Source organism: Ctenopharyngodon idella, chromosome 3 (assembly GCF_019924925.1).
Source record: "Ctenopharyngodon idella isolate HZGC_01 chromosome 3, HZGC01, whole genome shotgun sequence".
Classification (NCBI taxonomy): Eukaryota; Metazoa; Chordata; class Actinopteri; order Cypriniformes; family Xenocyprididae; genus Ctenopharyngodon; species Ctenopharyngodon idella.
In genome coordinates, this window is record NC_067222.1 from 32,630,493 (window position 1) to 32,644,955 (window position 14,463).

The 14,463-nt window shown below is 38.0% G+C and overlaps 1 protein-coding gene across 1 annotated transcript; it reads left to right on the forward strand.

The window, feature by feature from the left end:
• Positions 1–285: 285 nt before the first annotated feature.
• ppl (periplakin) lies at positions 286–13,714 on the forward strand. Its single transcript, XM_051888534.1, has 22 exons — positions 286–532; positions 2,550–2,649; positions 3,939–4,093; positions 4,224–4,344; positions 4,437–4,556; positions 4,659–4,700; positions 4,823–4,984; positions 5,154–5,261; positions 6,312–6,407; positions 6,500–6,622; positions 6,726–6,872; positions 7,192–7,343; positions 7,419–7,522; positions 7,610–7,767; positions 8,713–8,891; positions 8,979–9,117; positions 9,210–9,403; positions 9,742–9,892; positions 9,984–10,067; positions 10,160–10,276; positions 10,394–10,486; positions 10,599–13,714. Exons 1-22 carry the CDS (start codon positions 483–485, stop codon positions 13,266–13,268), a joined length of 5,265 nt encoding a protein of 1,754 aa, XP_051744494.1. The 5' UTR covers positions 286–482; the 3' UTR covers positions 13,269–13,714.
• Positions 13,715–14,463: the final 749 nt, after the last annotated feature.

A 14,463-nucleotide genomic window follows, 5' to 3' on the forward strand; every position in this document is an offset into this window, starting at 1 on the left:
AATAAAGTGTATTGTAATTGTGGACTGAGACTTATGTAGGCTACACACTGGCCATGGCCACAGTTCTATCCAAATAATCAGATGCCTTGTTGCTTAGCCTACTTTTCTGCATCAAACAGCATACCATTGATTAAAAGTCTGTATATTAACCTGTTAAATGTACCCCACGAAACTACAGAGAAGAAACAGAGACGACGCCTCTGTTTCGATAGGTTGCAGGTATGTCTCTCAGAAAGGGGCGGACACCAGCCCGTACTTTAAATGGGCTTGATGTTTTTAAGCACGTTTCTAACCTTGGCGGACAGCGCGAGCTCGTATTCGTGGGAGGGTAGTTGCAGTTTCGTTCATTGTGGGCGTTGTATGTGAGGTGTACCTGTCCTGGAAGACGCTTCAGGTAGTTGAACGACAGACACCAAAGTGGGATCCTAACTGTGCCATTTTAGCAGCTAGACGGGTGTTGGAGAAACTCCGCAACTGTCATCATGTTCAAGAGAAAGACTGCAAAGAACACAGTGTCCATCACTGAAAAAAGGTCGGTGGCAACCGGATACACTTACAAGCTATAGGTTTTGTTGGGATGAGGTCTTTCATTCGCGTCACTGTGGTGTCATGACGGAGCGCGCGAGTGTTTTAACTGGGCTCCGTTTCATTATCGTTTGATTTGTAGTAGATTAGCCACAATATAACTCGTAATTTAAAAAATAACAATTTCTACTGAATCGGTTTTGTGCTTGTTTGACGTGAGGTTACTGTAGTAAGGGTGTGGCGTTGTAACAGGTTGGATAACTTTTCCCTGAGATACTTATTCCGTGACTTGCGTGGTTATTCTGTACTGAACAGAGTAAAGTGATGTGGGATGACTGGGAAATGGATATTAGATTAATCATTTACATGTATTATTTATTTTAATGTATTATTATCATCACTTATAATTTATTAATAATATTATTATTTAACATTAATCAACATTTTAGTTCATGTATAGTTCTGAAGTTTCATCTGGTTCAGTACAGGTTGGAGAGCCAACATAAGTATGGAATGTTTAAAGCACGCTGATTGGTTAAGGGTAAAAGTGTCATCAGAGTGACAAGTTCAAGTTCAAACAAGCATAAACTGCTGATGGTTTGAGAGATGAATCTAGCCTTGAGCTTCGTTTCAGCAGGACACTAATATAGTGAAAGCAGTGCAGGGCAATTCACTGCAACTAGGAATATGGTTTCAGTTTGAGTCAATATTATGTTATTGGTTACAGATGTACCAAAAAAAAAAAGGGGTTTCTTAAACACATAGTTTTCTGTTTAGGTCATCTTTGGGTGTGCTACACACAATGGGTCCCTCAATGTCAAATGTGCCAAATTTTGTGACTTGCCTGTCTGCTTTTGACAGAAACAAGGCATGACATACAGAGATATGGGCAGTTTGCTTGCAGTGAACTATATAAGGACAAATCTTTGTGTATTTCATAACACTGTTCTTAAGATATCCGGATTTCTTAGTTTATGTTTTTGCATTTGTCTATTTTGGATATGGGAACACCTCTAGGGAAGGGACGCGAGCATCAAATAATTACTTGCCACACCCAGAGCTTCTTCTCAAATCATATTAAATCATTTTCTCTTGACAGGAAAAAAAAATACAGCTTTGTTTTTCTATTTTCCCTTTAATAGTTGTTTTTGATTTAAAAAGCTACAACAACATTGGTTACATAATCTCTTTCTGAAACTGACCAGCTGTGTTTTGCCACACATTTTGATGGGTTTCACATACAGATGCATTAGATGACATAGAAAGTCTTTTTAACCTTCTTGCATCTGTGAGTAAAACCAGTTAGACCAGTTTGTGTTTCTAACGCCCTCATCAAAGCCACCTTCTTGTTGTAATTATCAGCCTCATTTGCATATCTCACTCATTACTCAGTACTACAGTTGTTGTTTTTCAGCTCAAATGAACACAAAACTGTTTTGTGTGTTCTTATTCATGACATTATCATTTTAGGCAGGGTGAGATATTTATAACTGCCATTAATATGCATCAAACTTATTATTAATGATTCATGCTATTGTATGTTTAAATAACATACCTTGTCCCTAAGGCAAATAGGGCCCAAGGTGCGTAATTTGTTTTCTGATCAAGTTTAGTCATGCCTACTGTGCACTGTCACACAGTATTTTTCTAGAATTTGCAGAATGCACTAAAACTACACTAGGCTGCAGTTAAGTTGAACAGCATTTCTGCATTTTTTTCAGTGTGGTTCAGCTGAGACGATATTTTTTGTTAGCACCATGGTTCTCCTAACAGATCTGAAGTCTGTGTCAGATGATGTGGAATGAAAGTGTTTCGAGTCCTGTATTTATTTTAAGAGCATCTCAGCATGACAGATAAGTGAAGTGAGGAGTTCTGTCCTAGATCCAGAGATTCAACATAACAAAACTACTACATTTGCCGCGGTATTTTCAGGAAAAAGCAGGCCGAAACTTGTGTATATTTGCCTCACTGAAACTATATAAAACTGCTCCCTCAAAAACTAACTTCCTGTTATTTCACCTCAGATTAACTGACACTGATTTGGCCTACCTGATTGACAAGTTGCAGAAGAATGCTGACAAGGTGGAAAAGAACATCATTGAGACAGAACAGAATCTCAATAGGGTAAGTACAGTAAACACTTCTGTGGATTACAATCAAAGCTGGAGAGTTAGTCACTCCTGCTGTCTTCTCACCATTAAGCATTTGAATGCTATCTTTAAATATGTCCCTTTAGGGTTTTTTGGGTTAAAATAGTGGAAAGTGTATGCCAGTGTTTTGGCATTGATAAATATTGTAGTATTTATAAATATCCTCAATTAATATTTTTAGTTTTCATTTTAGTTTTAGTTGAAGTGATTTTTGTTATGTATTTTTGTCATCTAATTCATTTTTGTTTTAAATTTAAATCTTTATGCTTTAATTCATTATCATTTCAGTTTTCGTTTCAATCATTTAAGTACTTCAACTTATTTGATATTGGTTAGTTGCCAAGTCAACATTTTAATTTTCTTTTAAGTTTTTTTTTTTTTTTTAATTTAAGTTTTTAAACTTAATCTAATAGTTAAAACTAAATATTTATTAATTATATAATAATATAATTTAATATATTATTAATAATTTAATTATATTATTATAATTGATTATTAATTAATTATATAATTATTAAAATCTAATGATTTATATTTTATTTTATTTCAGCTTTATTTCAATTAACATTTTTTTAATAGTTTTAGTTTTAGTTGGCATTAACAATACTGGTGTATACCAATGGAGAAGGAAACATTAACAGGGACAGTTCAGCCAAAATTGTCATTATTTGACCTTACACAATTCCAAACCTATATGATTTTTTTCCTTCTGTGTAACACAAAAGAAGATATTTTTAAGAGTCTCAAAAAAAATTTTTTTTCAAAGATATTTTATTTTATTTTATTTCCAAAACAACATTGGACCCCACTGATTTTATTGATATGGACAAAAAAAGAAGAAAAAAAAAGAAGAAAATGTGCGCAGATGATTACACAGATCTGTACACTTGTTATTCCATGTAGAAAAATCCAATAAAAACACCATAAAAAACACAGGTGGCAAAGTAGGAAGACATTGGGCTAGCACACATTAAGTAAAACTGCAATGACTTTAAATAAACTAAACTTAAAATATTACTTAAGTGCACTTAACTAATAACTAAAGAAAAGAAATAAGAAACATTTTAAATTAAACAATCAAATGAGATGGGTCGTTCAAAGTATTCTCAAAATGCTGGACAAAAAAAAAAAAACACTTTGTAAATATTTGTGTTACACAGGTGAAAGAATGTCATACAGGTTTGGAATGACACAAGGGTGAAGTATCCCTTTAACTATTGTTACATAACTTCCGTTAATTGCGTTGCTCGTTGATGTTTCTAGGATATCAAGAAGATCAATGAGGGCAAGCAGCCACTGTACCAGGAGGACACAAACAAGAGGATCCTGAACTCACTGGAGCTACTGAATAGCCTGGATAATGATGCAGCCCAAGCCACCCGTTTGCAGCACCCTCAGGCTGAGATGATTGAGAAGGAGTGAGTCTATATAGCCACCTGTAAACTGAAATAGCCAACAGCATGCACACAGAATTATGTGCTGTGAATGCTTATGCTGTGAATATGGGATTGTGGATGACTCATTTTTTTTTTCTCCTCAATGAAAAAGTATGAAACAGCTGCGAGTGCGTGTGATGAAGCTCCGCGAGGATCATGATCGCATTTACCAAATCATGCGATCGGAGCAGGTTCCCACCGTCAACTGGGGAAAGATGATTGATGAGAAACTGGTGTGTATCTAAACATACCTCTCTCTATTTCTTTCTTTCAAATATATGATTTAAAATGCAAATGATTCATGTTCAAATACGTTTGGATGTAGGCAAATGTGAACAACAAAGGATTCGGACAAGATCTGCCCACCATCGAGAATGAAGTGGAGGAGCACAATATTTTCCACAGTGAAGTGGAGGCATTGGCTCCGTATATCACTGCAGACCGGGTACGTTTTTTACTGATGATTATAAAATGCAATGCAATAAAAGAATAACATGAACAGTCATGTGAGTGGCATCTGTGACTCATTTGTTTACTTGAATAACAGGATGGTGTGGATGGCCAGCAGGCGAAGTACAACAAGCTACTGGTGAGACATTTTCTCCCTTTAATTTGCAACCTAGTTATGCACTGAAGTTGCACTAGTAAAAGACTGAGAGTTAGTTGTCAAGTCACGTCTCAAAACACTGGATTTGACCATGTCCATCACAGGCGAGCTCCGCTGCACGTCAGAAGAACCTGCTCAGTCTGAGAGATTACATGCAGCGCTGCACCAACGAGCTCTACTGGATGGACCAACAAGCTGAAGAGCGAATCACATATGACTGGAGCGACAACAACCTGGACTACCCTGCCCGAAAGAGGCAATACGAGGTAAAGGCTTAGAAGCCATTTAATGATACAATTCTAGATGGCACTAAGATGTTCAAATATGATTTCATGTTTCAAACCTCCTACAAATGATATGATTATAGTACTGAAATGCTTATAAATAAACTACTTATAAATATGTTTTTAACATGCTGCTTGACAACTTCATCAGAACTTCATCAGCAAGTGTCTGGAGTCTAAGGAGAAAACCGTCACCCAGCTGAATGAAGATGGAGAGGAACTTATTGAGCAGAACCATCCGGGGAAAAATGTCATTGCGGTAATATTATAAGCCGTTTGCTATCATTTTTTCTCATTAAATTTATTGAAAAACTTAAAAGTTGTGGTTACCACAACATTACCATTAAAATACATTGACAATGTTTCAGGCATAATGGGATGTCATATTTGTAACTGTATATTTTACAGTGTATAACTGTACTGCACTATAAAGAAGTATGCAGTAATTATAGCAACACTGAAACTAAGAAAAAATGACTCCAGTCTAATCTGAAATCAGTTTTCACACTCCATTTTCTCTGAGCATAGTGGAGCCAAACAGCATATATATCATAAAAGGATGTGATCCTATTTGAAGCACAATAATCTGCTTCATATTTTAAAATAACCACCATATTTGATGTGAATTAGATATTTACCTGAAAAAAGCTTGAAAACAATCTGATTCTCAGTCAGAGGCTCCTTAAAGGGATAGTTCACCCAAATATGAAAATTCTGTCATCATTTAGTTGTTCCAAACCTGTATGAGTTTCTTTCTTCTGCTGAACACAAAAGAAGATATTTGAAGAATGTTGGTAACCAGACAGTTTGACGGTAGCCATTGACTTACATAGTAGGAAAAAAATACTATGGAAGTCAATGGCTACCTTCAACTGATTTGAAATTATTCAAAATATCTTCTTTTGTGTTCAACAGATGAAAGAAAGAAACTCATACAGGTTTGGAACAACTAAATGATGACAGGTTTTTTCCCTTTAAAGACCTTTGACAACATGCTGTCACTTTTAGATAATGTATTGGCTGACTCTGTAGAGTTTATTTTATTATTTATTAAACTGTTTATATTTAAACGTGTAACAACATAAAACAGTTTGTTTTTACTATTCTGCTATAATTTAATTATTACTGTTTTATTGTATGTGATTGGTTGAGGTTTTGTTAATTAGGGCAAAGTAGGAAGTCATTTGGCTAGCACAAATTAGGCAAAACTGCAATGACTGTAAATAAACTAAACTTGAAATATTACTTCAGTGCACTAAAGATAAAATATGAAACATGGGTCATATTCTAAAACTCGTCTTGTTTTTAGGCACACATGGATGCCGTGCACGCGGATTGGAAGGAATATCTCAACCTGCTCATCTGTGAAGAGAACCACCTCAAGAACATGGATGACTATCACAAAGTCAGTCTGCATTTTACACAATCATTTCCTGTTCCATATTCCATCATATTGCTTTCAGAGTTGCTCAGTTGCATTATTCCTTTTCTTTCCAGTTCCACAAGGATGCAAGAGACACCAACGATTTGTTGAAGCGCCTGGAGACCGAGATCAACCAAAAGTATAACCCCGAGTTTAAAGACATGTACCAGATGGAGGGTCTGATTGCTGACCTGGATGTAAATATACTGCATTTCTCACGTTCTACAATTTTTTTCTTTATTCGTATATGAATTAAAAGGTGTTTTCACTATCTAAGACTGTCTGTGTTTGTATTAACAGGATCAGGCAAAGGCCATGGATCATTTTGACGAGCGACTGAAAAATCTCCAGAAGCGCAGCCTGCAGGTGCTCCCTCTGAAGTACCGAAGGGAGACTCCTCAGAAACTGCTTCCTATCGAGGCTCTGTGTGAATACGAGACTAATGAGGTATGGAGTTTGAGCTCTCGCTCACTCTATGTATGCGGCTTAGAGCTCCACTAATACCAGTCAGTGAAACATCAGCTATTATCATGAGTAAGCATAGAAAACCGTTACACTCTGTCTCTGTACGGGTTTTGGATTCCCCCATCTAATGTATTTAAATCCTTAAGACGGCCTTCACCCAAACGATTCATCTCATATAAACCTCTGGAGACGTGTGCAGGGGATTTTGTACGGATTTCACATTTATTTAAGGAATTTGTGTTTTTTTAGCTGCAATATCAAGTTGAAACAGAGCTTACTTTGCTTATTTTGAATGACACAGGGTTCAGTTTTGCGAGGTGAGCGGTACACCCTGCTCAGGAACAATGGGCCCAAATGGGACGTGAAGGATGCAAATGGCCGCACCATGAATGCTCCAGGAGTGTGCTTCATTATCCCGCCAACCGACCCTGAGGCTGTGGCCGTTGCTGACAAGTGGGTATTCCTTGATATCTGTATATGACATTTGTAAGTGTGTTAGTTGTGCCTAATATGAAAACATTTTTGCAGTCTGATAAACCAGCACAAAAGCATCAAACAGAAAGTAGCCAGCAGCAAATCTGCACTACAAACACGACTGGCAGAGCTGAGGAAGGAGAGTACAGGAGGTCAAGGTTTGTCTCTCACGTTATGATAAACTTAGATGCAGAGCTCTTCCAATGAGATTTGAATACTTAATTCATTCTTTTCTCCGGCCTCAGATAAACAAGAGCAGCAATGTCGTCAACTGATGGCAGGACTGGATAAAGTGGTCAGTGATCTGGATAAGCAGGAGAAGGCTATTTACTCTCGCGTGCGCCCCCCACTGGAGCAAACACGTCCTGTTCAAGACAGCGCTGACAGGCTACAGGACATAAAGGTACAACATTTGGTGTTTTAGTATGTATTCTGTAGTAGACAACAAGTGTCATGTGTCTGAATAAATTTACCATATATAATGAGTTTCATTCTAATAATGCTCAATAAATTATGTCTGAGCAGATATTTCAGTAACATTAGTGCAGTGGTTGTCGATTGTTTCTGATGATGTCCACGTTAGTTTGAATCTTGAGTTCACATAAGGCCCATTCACATTAAGAAAGATAACTATAAAAATAACCACAACGATATAGTTCTAAAAATCATTTTAAATATAAAAGAATAGCAGAGTCCACTATAAAGATAGCGGCACAGTGAATCACTTTCAGAATGATTTTTTTCTAACTGATGAATGATAAAAACATTGACAGCCAGTCAGAATCCATCCTGATTTAAGAGCTCAAACATTTAAAGTGACAGACAACATAAACTGCAGTGTGCACTGACAGTGCATTCACATCGGCGTCGGCATTAACGCTTCTCATTTACTTTGAATGGGTGACGTCATGCGTTGCTGAATTGAATTGTGGGTTCTTTTGCGTTGCGTCACTAGCATTGCTCTTGGCAGAAGTTGAAAAATGTTCCACTTTTCAAGCGCCAACGCAGGCATCAGCCAATCAGATCGCCTTATGCAAGTACCCTACAGCAGACGCTAGCCAATTGTGTTCATGCAACATCGCCCTCCATCAAGCACTGACGCCTTGTGTGAATGGAGCGTAAGAATCGTCTGCTGGTGTGGGCTCTAATATAGTGTTACAGTTATCTTTATAGTTATCATTCTTGGTGTGAACTGCACATACACCTCATGTCTATCATCAACACAGTACACTTAATATGTAAAGTGAACAAGAATCTGAAATTTAAACACAAACACATTACTTTTAACCCTGTATTTCAGTGGCAAATGATGTTTTGACCTTGCCTTAATCCAGTATTTTCTTCATAGGACATTGCTACTGCTGTTCGTAAGATAGAGCCAGAAAAGTCTGCAAAATTACAGGAGGCTGAGACTTTCCTCAAATCCTCTCCCAAATGTTCAAGTGCACCACAGCTCTACTCCAAGGTGGATGAGACTAACAAAAAATACAACAAAGTCGATTTGCTGTTGAAGTGTGCAAGTGACAAGTAAGTATACTTCCTTTTTTTTTTTTTACAACAGAATTCAAGAATGTCTTGAACTTGAATTTTGAGCCTAAAATTGCACTGTTTTAGAATGCAGAACTCCTATCAGCTGGAGAATTCTCTGCAGAATGGCAAAGCTCTACTGTCCACCTATGAAAACAAACTGGCAAGAGAGGAGATTGCTCCATCTGACGTCACCTCACTGGAGAAGACCCAGCGCGAGTTGGCGGTAAGCTTCGTAATCCATGCCACTTTTTTCTCTTGATCTTTTTTTCCCCAAGATTCACTATGCACTCATCTCTGATGTATTCTTGTCTCCAGGACATTGCATCTGAGCTGAGGAGCAAAAGATCTGTTATCACAGAGACTGAGCAGAACCTGAGAGATGCCAAGGCCAGCTGCAGCAATATGGCCAACAAAGTGCAAGAACATTGCCCTGATATCGAGAGGCAAGAGGCTGATGTTCAGAAACTCACCAAACGCTTTGACAATCTGAACAGACAGACTGACGCCAGGTGAGTTCATATTAAACCAGGGTTATTTCAGATGGGAGTGTCCTTTAAAAAAAATGACACAAGAACTCAATTCTGCAGATTAGTCTTAAGTATACTGTGTACTGTGATTATATTATTTATATTACACCTACAATGAATAGGATTGTTCTCACCATTAATGTTTATGGTTACACTTTACTGCAAGGTTCAATTTGTTAATATTGGCTGTTAAATTTGATCATTTAATAATCCATTTTAATGTATAAATTTACTGTTGTTCACTGTTAATTCATGTTTGTTCATAAAATAATGTTAATTTTACAAAACTTGAAATTAAAAGAAATTTTAAAATATTTCAGAACACAAAGTCTGCAAAGAGCCAAAACCGCCTACGCCAACTACCACAATGACTATGACAACCTCAATAGCTGGCTTTCTCGAGTACCAAACTATGAGCCACGTGAAACTGATGACATCCATCAGATTGAATCAAAACTGAAAAATCAAAGAGTAAGTACTTTAGTCATTTCATCATTACAATAATTGCACTGTAATATTACAAATTATATTTATTTACCAAAACTATGTTTGAAATGTACAGAATCTGCTCTCCGACATCGCAAGAAAGGAATCAGACCTGAACAATGTGTCAAGAAATGCACAGCTTTATCAGCAAGCAGTCAAGGTGCTTAAATCTCAGTGTATTACTCACAGAGAATTATCCTACTATCATGTTTATGCAAAGCCATGCGAACTCCTTTGTGTCATGGTTTTCAGGACTACGAAAATGAAGCGGAGCGGTTTAAATCCATCCTTGACCTTGAAGATGGCTTGGTTCCCCAGACATACAAAAGGAGCAGACTTGAATCTCCTGCCTTGAAAGTGAATAGAGAGGTGAATATTTTTGAAAAGTAAACCATTTCCTGGATCAAATAATTAGAACATTCTATGGTCTTTTTAATGAGAACTGTTTTTCTGACTGTTGAAGTTTAAACATGTTGTGTTCTAAAGGAATCTGCAATTGAGGCAAAATTCACTGAAGTGAATGCTGTGAACAAGCAGAGACTGCAGAACCTAGAGTTTGCTCAAAGCCTTCTTAACCAGGTAAAACACATTATCATATGCTATGCATACAAATAACCATAGCATGGTATAAGCATTGCTTTTTTTTTTTTTTACGTATTATATACATTCAATATTTTATAATTCTTTATAGCAACCAGAAGTTTCAATAATCAAGCAAGATGTCCAGACTGTGAGATCATCAGCCCCAGGTGAAGAGCCCTGGAGAATCAAAAAACAGCTTCAGGAAGAAATTCAGCGCAGAGACCAACTGGAAAGGGAAATTCAAAGTGTACAGACTGACATCTATTTACTAGAGGGCCAGAAACCGCAGGATACAATCGTCAAGAAAGAGCTCATCAAGAAGGTGCCTGACCCTCAACTGGATGAAGAATATCACAGGATCCAGCAGAAGCTCTTAGATGAAAGCAGGACCACTCGAGTCTTAGAGAGTGAACTGGACACTCTTCGTATAAAGCTGCGTGGGATTGAGACCGAAATGAAAGAGGGAGCTCAGCAGTATACAGTCAAAGAGGTGCTCCGCATTGAGAGGGACAGGGGGCAGGAGGAGGAACTCAGGAGACTAAGAGAAGAGCTAGAGGAAGTCAAGCGCCTAAAGATGGTCAGAGAGAATGAAATCATTCAGATTCAAAAGCAAGTGACTATTCTTGCAGAGGAGAAAAGCAAGGAGCAGGAAATCATCACTGAGGAGGAAGTCATTAAGGTTCAAAACGACCCTCAACTTGAGAGCGAGTACAGACTACTTCTTGAAAGGAAACAAAAAGAAATAAACAGCCGAAAGGAACTTGAAGACGAGCTTCGATTCATGCAGGAGACATTAAGGCGTCTTGAAAAGGAAAAATCAATGGCTGAGGAAAAGATCTCCATCAGAGAAGTCCTGAAAGTTGAGAAAGATATTGGTTTGGAGAGAGAGGTCGAGAATCTGAGAAGACAGTATGAAGATGAAAAAACAAAGCGCAGCACTTCGCTGAGAGAGAAAACAGACCTTCAACGCAAGATTACCAGTCTGGAGGAAGAGAAGTCGAAGGTCATCATTCAGGAGAAAGTCCGTGAGATTGTTCGACCTGATCCAAAGGCGGAAACGGAGGTGGCAAATCTTCGACTTGAACTGGTGGAGCAGCAGAGAAGGTGCAGAGATTCAGAGCAGCAGCTGAGGTCCCTTCAGGATGAACTGACAATGCTAAGAAACAGAGGCCCACAAATTGAATACAAAGAGATTATCAAAGAGGTCATCAAATACAAGATTGACCCAGAAACAGAAAGGGAACTGGAGAAACTCAGGAATGAAATTGTGGACAAAACCCACCAAACAGAGAAGTTCGAGATGGAGATCCTCCAACTCAAAGACGAGATTCAAAGATGGAAAGACACCAAGCCTCAGATTCAGACCAAAGAGGTTGTAAATGAGATCCTCCAATACAGAGAAGATCCTAAAACCAGGGAGGAGATTGAGAGTCTCAAGCGGAAACTAGCTGAGGAACAGAGGAAACGTTTAGACCTGGAAAACGAAAGGGCTGCAAATGAAGAAAGGATCAGGCTTAAGAAGATCGACTTGTCACAGGTGAGGGAAAAGATTGTCCAGCAAGAAGTAGTGAAGATGGAGCAGGATCCACTCTTGAGGTCAGAATGTGACACCTTCACTCAAAATATCAACAGTGAGCAGAAACAGAGAGAGATCTTGAAAGAAGAGCTGATAAGGCTGCAGCATCAAAAGGCCGAAATGGATGTCCAGCTTGAGGAGCTGGAACGTGAACGCAGAGCCCGCAGAGATGCTGAGCTTGAAATTCAGAGGTTGAGAGTGCGGCTTAATGAACTAGAGATTAGGGACAAGGAAAACAGAGAAAAGGTTACAGTAAAGCAAAAGGTTGTACTCCAGCAGGACCCTCAGCAAGAAAAAGAGCACTCTATCCTTCGTCTTCAGGTTGAAGAGGAGAGGCACAAGCGTATGCTCTTGGAGAAGGAGTACAATGCCTTGCTGCACCAACAAGAAATACTTGAGCGAACGGAAGTGCGTGAAAAAGTCGTGCGAACTGAAAAAGTGCAAGTTGAGCGAGACCCAGATGCAGAGATGGACATTATACGGCTAAAGAAAAGCCTTGAAGAAGAGGAACGGCGACGTCGTGAGCTGGACCAAGAGATTAACAGCCTAAACTCAAAGCTTTCTGAGATGGAGTTTACCAATACAAAATCATCTAAAGAGCTCGACTACATTCGCGATGAAAGCAACAAGCTACAGCAGGAGAACCAGCGCCTACAGAACGAATTAAGGAAGCTTCAAGCTGAAATCCAGATCACATCAAAGGAAACCAGACACATCACTGAGTCTTCTCCGATGGAGAGTAGCAGGAACCTGGAAATTCGATTGGAATCCTTGCAAAGAGAACTCTCTGACCTTAGACGTATCCGAATGGAGAAGGATGAAGAGATCGAAAAGCTTCAGAAGAGTCTCTCTGCAATGAGAGTGAAGAAGGAGCAGCGAGAAAGTCACCTCCGCCGCTCAATTGTCGTCATCGATCCAGACACCGGAAAGGAGATGAGGCCTGAGGAGGCTTACAAGCTCGGTCTAATTGACTGGAAAATGTTCGTCAACCTTCAGAGTCAAGAGTGCGATTGGGAGGAGATCACCGTCAAGGGTCCGAATGGCGAGTCCTCCGTTCTCCACGACAGAAAATCAGGCAAGAAGTTTTCCATTGATGATGCTCTGAGGGCAGGAAACATCACAAACCGTCAGCTGCAACAATATCAGAACAAAGAGATAAGCATCCAGGAGTTCGGTGTCATGCTGTCAGGCAGAGTCATATAAATCCATTAACAAGATGATAAAAAATTTATACTGTGTTTACTTGGTTTAATATCTTGAGTACTGTTTGTTCCCCCAATTTGCAGCTGAAATCTCTTTTTATATTCCCTTTCTCAATACAGTATGTATTTATTTTCAAATGCATTCTCATATCAATGCAAGATGGTGTTCCTTTATGGTTATGGTGCTGAATTTGGGTTGATGTTCCTATCACTATTCCTGAAGTGTTTTCATTGAAGATTAGCAGACAAGACACTTTGAGGATGTTTTACTGAAATCTAGTTCAGTTTCACTGTAATCTGATCTAATTCAGGCATATAAAGTGTGCGCATTAATGATAAAGTTACAGCCCTATCTGTCTCTTTTCATGCACTTTTCACTAGTCAGATTAATCTGTTCTCTTTCATATGTTTGATTTGAGATTAAAACATGAATGAAATGTGGATAAACCTGAGTACTGCGTGTTCTTTCCCTTCATCTTTATCATAAAGCAATAAAAGCTCAAACTGCCATAACACCCACTTTTTAGTTCACAAAACCATTAGGTCTCTTTCATCTATGGTTTAAGTGATTCCCAAACATTACACAATAAATTAGAAGACTGAAAATATTTACTTGAAATATATTAATCTTAAAAAGAGTAAAAATAGATTTTGACATTTGTTTTGCATACATTTAAATTTTGAAACTAAGACTGGGTAGTTGATAATCTGCAGTACAGTAGACTTAAATCTGAATTAAGCATTCAGACTGATGAACTGACCTCACCTCTTGACCTCTCAGTGGATTATGACCGAAACTGCAGTTTTGTAATTTCACAGGAGCTTTATCAAAAGCTGATACTGTCTGAATTTACCTCCAAAAAGTTAAAACCGAGCAGGTTTGTGTTAAACATAAACACTGTGTAAACCAGAATAACACCAGTGTCATTTCCATGACATCTCAAACTATGTATTGTGTTTGGGAATTACATTTTTTGAAATAAAACGGCCTCTGTTTTACTAAAGTTAAATTTTATCTAGCATTTAGCCTAAATAAACACAAATAGTAATTTCATTTTTTACATAATTTGACAAAATAAATATTAAAAATATTCACAAGTGATATTTACATTGATTTTTCACCACATCATATCTCAAATCTGTTCTCAAGCAAGACATTTTTTTTTTTTTTACAAAATTTGACAAAATAAAAAATA